Source organism: Phragmites australis, chromosome 6 (assembly GCF_958298935.1).
Source record: "Phragmites australis chromosome 6, lpPhrAust1.1, whole genome shotgun sequence".
Taxonomy (NCBI): Eukaryota; Viridiplantae; Streptophyta; class Magnoliopsida; order Poales; family Poaceae; genus Phragmites; species Phragmites australis.
This window is the reverse complement of record NC_084926.1, coordinates 6,852,985-6,858,185: the sequence shown is the minus strand read 5'-3', so window position 1 is coordinate 6,858,185 and position 5,201 is coordinate 6,852,985. Positions and strand designations below refer to the sequence as shown.

Below are 5,201 nucleotides of genomic sequence, written 5' to 3'. Positions count from 1 at the left end.
GATTTAGATCATCTTCAGCAGATACTTTAAAATTTTATCCACTATAATACTATTATAGTATCCACTAATACTATTACAGTTATTTTTTCTATCTCCAACAACTACATTATTCTTCTCTTTTCGTCGAACCCACGTACATACTCTGTAAACAGTGATGGAGCTCAGATAAAATTAACAAATATGACATAGCCGTTTCACTGTAGATAGTGCATAGTGGATATAGAAGAGCAAACCGAGACAGCCGAAATGGCAATCCAGCCACTACGGCGATACAGGAGGCATTTGCCAGAGAAGACCTTAACGTGGTAAAAAAATGGTGTACGACCGAGAAAACATACCAGATGATCTGATATTGAAAGACAGCACTGCACAGAGCACATAGATGGAGGTGATTTATTTACAGCGGTGATACAGGCATGAGAGCTCGACGCCAGTGGGAAAAAAGCAATCAACGAACATTTGCAAAACAAAAAGGAGCATCTACTTACACATCGCGGCAAATGAAAAAGGCTCTCAAACGCAAACCCCACTGGCAATTTCGCGCGCTCAGGTTCGACGTTTTTATTCTCTCGTTTCGTTTGCCACGCTGACACCACCAAACTCCGCGGCCTTTGACTGTTCAATGCGCCAAATCCGACCGAGCCTCCACTTGATCCCGCCCACGTGAGCCATTGACTCGTCATGTCTGCTCGCTCAGCCGCGGCGCCTGCATGCTGGTCCCGCGCCTCGCTCACACCGTGGTCACGTCTTTCTCCGCCGCCTCCCTGCTGACTTGGTAGTACGACGATGCGTAGTGCGACGACGAGGTCACCACCATGCTGGAGACCCCGCTGTGCGACGTCGGCGTGTCGCCGTCGCCGTACTCCCCGTCAGCGCGCGACACAGGCCACATGAACACCGGCTTGGACACGGGCACGACGGGTGGAGGCACGGAGCGCGTCAGGTTCTGCAGGATGGCCTGCGCCCGCGGCCGCTCCACAGGGTTCGGGTGGCTGCACGCCAGGCCCAGCAGCAGCAGCCGCTCGGCGTCCTCCTCGTCGTACTCCGCGCCCAGCCTCGGGTCCACGGCCTCGAGGACGCGGCCCGCGCCGTGGAGCTTCCACACCCACTCCAGCAGCTGGCTGCACCCGGCCGGGTTGCTGCAGGAGATGCGGCGGCCGCAGACGATCTCTAAAATCACGGCGCCGAAGCCGTACACGTCGGACTCCCGCGTTGCCCTGCCGGTGTGGAAGCACTCCGGCGCGATGTACCCCAGCGTGCCAGGCACGCCGATCTTGTCGGTGTAGGAGGTCTTGTCGGACTCGAGAGCGCGAGCGAGGCCGAAGTCACCGAGCCGGGCGTTGAACTCAGAGTCCAGCATGATGTTTGACGGCTTGATGTCGCGGTGGATCACCAACTGTTCGAAGTCGTGGTGGAGGTAGTTCAGGGCAGACGCCACGCCGGTGACGACCTTGTAGCGCTGCTTCCAGTCGAGGGTCGAGGCGTCTTTGCCGCCGAAGAGGTGCCTGTCCAGGCTGCCGTTGGGCATGTAGTCGTACACCAGCAGCAGCACGCCATTCTGATGACACCAGCCTGCAAATGTGCAATTCAAATTAATTTTTTGTCGTTTCACCAGCTGATTGATCATTTCGAAACGTGAAGAACGAACAATGAATTGAAGCAGATTAGTTTTTGCACAGCAGCTGCGGTTCAGTCTTCAGTGGTTGTTCAGCAGTTCAAGCCAGAGATTAGTGTTTGCCCGGATACCAAATATATTTTTCTCCTAAATCAGTATAAGCAAGGAGTAGGCGGGTCAAAATTTGCTGTATAAAAATGCTATCGCAAGTGATATTATATGCATGGCTCACTATCGAATCATATCTCAAATCCGAAGGTAACATAATTACTCTGGTCATAAATACATGTTGTTAAAACTTTGATCATCAGTAATTTTTAAAATATTTGGTTTTAAACATTAAAATCATATGTGTCAATTTATCTTAAAAATATTTTCATAATCTTAGAAATTTATTAAACTTTATAAATATATTTTAATAAAACATAATGATCAAATATATGCATAAAAAACTGTACCATATGCAAGACGTTAGATATTGAGCGGAGGGAGTAATATACCATGAAAACCTTCGCTACGAAGTAGTCCTAGTTTACTTTTGTAATCAGGCGCCAACTGGCACCGTTCGATCCTACAGTATTCTTTATTCTCAACGCATACGTGTGTAAGAATTGTGCCAATTGAAATAGCCGCCCCCTCACATCGTTGTCCTCCTATTGGTGCGTACGAAAAATCTGACATAATTGTATATTTACGGATGGAGTTTGACATTTCTGACAGCCTGGAAGGGTTTCATTTTCACGCAATCATCCAAGAAAATCGCTGTTGAGCATGTAATATGGGAATAAAGCATTGCTGTCTCTATTACTGGTACTACGAGTTCAGCTAAGCGCGCGTCTCCTTGAACCGTCCATAGCAAGAAATGAAAGCTATAGCAAACCCCGTGCTATTGTGATTTGGGTTGGAGTTTGCGGTAAAGTGCTTGATGAAATATTGCAAATCAATGTTACGATAAAATTTAAGTAACCCCCCGCCCCTCCCCAAAAAAACATCTTGTATACACATAAAACCAAAGAAACTAAAACAATCAGCATTTTACCAGGATTTATATTGAATATGTAGTTTATAAGTTAAAATAAAATGATTTATACCTTTATTTTTAATATTATATGTAAACAAAAGGCCTCATTCAAAGGTGTGTAATTTGTTCTTAGCTTCGGTTTGAAAAAAGTTTAGAGCTAAGAATATCCAACTCAAAAAATTCTTTGAGCAAAAATTCTAGCTAACAAGATAACAATATAACAGCTATAGGAGATTTGATAAAATTAAGAACCTGCAATGACCAGAGCAAGAAGCATTACTCACCGACGAGCTTGACGAGATTTCGGTGCCGGAGGCGGTTGATGATGCTGAGCTCGGCGAGGAAGTCCTCCTGCCCCTTGGTGTTGGCCCCGGAGAACTGCTTCACGGCCACCTCCGTGCTCTGACCGTTCTCCCCGAGAACGGCCACGGTGGCGCGGTACACAACGCCGTACCCGCCCTGCCCTAGCTTCGTTTTCTCGTCGAAGTTGTTGGTCCCTTTCCTCAGCTCCTTGTAGTCGAACTCCTTGGGCACCCCCGGGATGCTCCTCAGGTCAATGGGGTTGCTGGACACCGAGCTCGGGTCGTCCCCGACCTTCTTCCTCTTCTTCCTGATGTACAGGCCGGCGAGCAGCCCGAGCGCCAGGGCGGCGGCGGCGCCGCACAACACGCCGATTGTCACCCCGAGCTTCCAGCCGGACAGCCCTTTATTGGGGACGCTGCCGTCGGCGAGGTTCTCCACCGTCATGTTCCACATGAGCACGCAGTTGAGCTGGTACTCCACGCCGGTGGACGCCGAGAAGCCGAAGTAGGCCTTCTTTCCGGGGAGGACCGTCGAGAGGTCCAGCGACGCGTTGAGCACGGCGGTGGCCGGCTTGCTGTCGTTCGCGGACATGTACACCCACACGTGCCGCGACGTTCCGTTGTAGTCGACCCAGACAAAGTAGCTGCCGGTGCTGGTGTCGTTGGGCGCGAGCTGGATGCCGTAGGGGGCGAGCGGGGTGACGACGGTGTGGCGGACGCCGTTGACGTCGAGCCCAACATGGTTGTCGTCGGGGTCGTAGTACTGCTTCACAGTGTCCAGCTCCACGGCCGCAAACCCGTTGGTGGCGAGGCCGTCGGTGGACGCGTTGGTAAGGCCGAGGTACCCGCCATCGCTGCCGGGCGGCGGGACGACGTCGTCCCCGGACGCGACGAGGAACGCAAACCCTTCCCCTTTCATGGTTTTGTTCACGCGGTAGAGGTTGACCTTGAAAGCCGTGGAGAAGGACGCGACATACCGGCCGTCGGCGGTGGAGTTGGACGCGTTGGCGGCCCAGAGCACGAACGGGGTGGCGAAGAAGACGCGGCCGGTCTGGTTGATGAGGAACCTCTCGGGGTTGTTGCCGGTGTCCGGGGTGATCTGCAGCGCGTTCGAGCTGACGCTGGAGTTGCTGGAGAACGTCAGGTTGGCGAGCTTCAGCAGGTTCTTGTTGAACCTGGGGAAGGAGAAGGTTGTGGACTCCCTACCGGCGACGGTGCTGGTGAAAATCGTGGACTGGGCGCGCACAGCGGGGAGGGAGCAGACGACGACGAACGACAGCAGCATGAGGAGCGCGAGGCTGGTCATGGCGCCGTGGCCACCGCGGGAAGGCCCCGCCATGGGTTCAGCTTGCAGGGGAGGACGGGCAGAGCTGCAGAGGAGAAGGCGATGGGTGGAGAAAGGGAGGCTGTTGGCGATGCGTGCCAGGGAAATGGGGATTGTTTCGGTTTGCAATGCAACTTATTAATGGATTCCCTCCTCCATTTGAACTGTGTTTTTAGGGCGATGCTATTTGACAGCCGCTTGAAAACAGACTTGTCTTTAGTAGATGGATCTGAACCGTCCAATTATGATTGGATGGTCTAAACATCATCTTCAGTCTTCAACCTTGCTGGCCTCCACCCATCCTTGATGCGGCTGCGCTCGCCCCACTTGTCCTCTTCCATCCATCTCTAGCAGTGCTCCTGTTGTCAGATCTACTGTCACTGCTTGCCACTGTGCTAACTCGATGTTATCAAGCCGCATCCTTGCCTCATCACTTCAGCAGTGGCCCATCCGGCAATCCTCTATCGAGTGACCGGCTACATCCCCACCATCTTGCCACCCGTCCTCACGCCCGTCAGCCTCTCTCTAAATCTAATAGCAGATAAATTTTTAGTAAGAAGTCATCGTCATCACTGTGTTCACACGATCACATAAAGAATAGCGTAAAATCATTCACTGAACTCTAGGAAGCATGATATTTTTATGTTATCTTATTGCTTAGATTTGGTTCTCTGTCTGCAAAATTCTGGCTTTCTCACTTTCCTAGTGGTGCACCTGACCTGTGATGTAATGACTGGTCTGAAATACTAGTTTTTCACATTTTACTGGACCGCCAACAAAATGTCAAATAAAACTGATGTGGACTGTTTCACCTCTGACAGGGTCACAACCCAAATAACCCATGAGACAGTGGCTACGTCAGAACCAAAGTTAGCAGGCCCCTAGGACATGCAACCGTACGATTGCTTCGGAGTTTGACAAAATTCAGGTATTACCAGT

The 5,201-nt window shown here is 51.2% G+C and overlaps 1 protein-coding gene across 1 annotated transcript; it reads right to left on the bottom strand.

Moving 5' to 3' along the window:
• Positions 1-326: 326 nt before the first annotated feature.
• On the bottom strand, positions 327-4,508 carry LOC133921387 (probable L-type lectin-domain containing receptor kinase S.5). The gene is made up of 2 exons (XM_062366228.1): positions 2,921-4,508; positions 327-1,572 (listed from the first exon to the last, which is right to left on the bottom strand). Exons 1-2 carry the CDS (start codon positions 4,275-4,277, stop codon positions 731-733), a joined length of 2,199 nt encoding a protein of 732 aa, XP_062222212.1. The 5' UTR covers positions 4,278-4,508; the 3' UTR covers positions 327-730.
• Positions 4,509-5,201: the final 693 nt, after the last annotated feature.

Bases quoted from the DNA above. Each gene is read 5' to 3' on its own strand.
- LOC133921387 (XM_062366228.1), bottom strand. From the start codon at position 4,277: ATGGCGGGGCCTTCCCGCGGTGGCCACGGCGCCATGACCAGCCTCGCG. The intron at 1,573-2,920 runs GTGAGTAATGCT...GCACATTTGCAG, and splicing joins AAATCTCGTCAAGCTCGTCG to GCTGGTGTCATCAGAATGGC.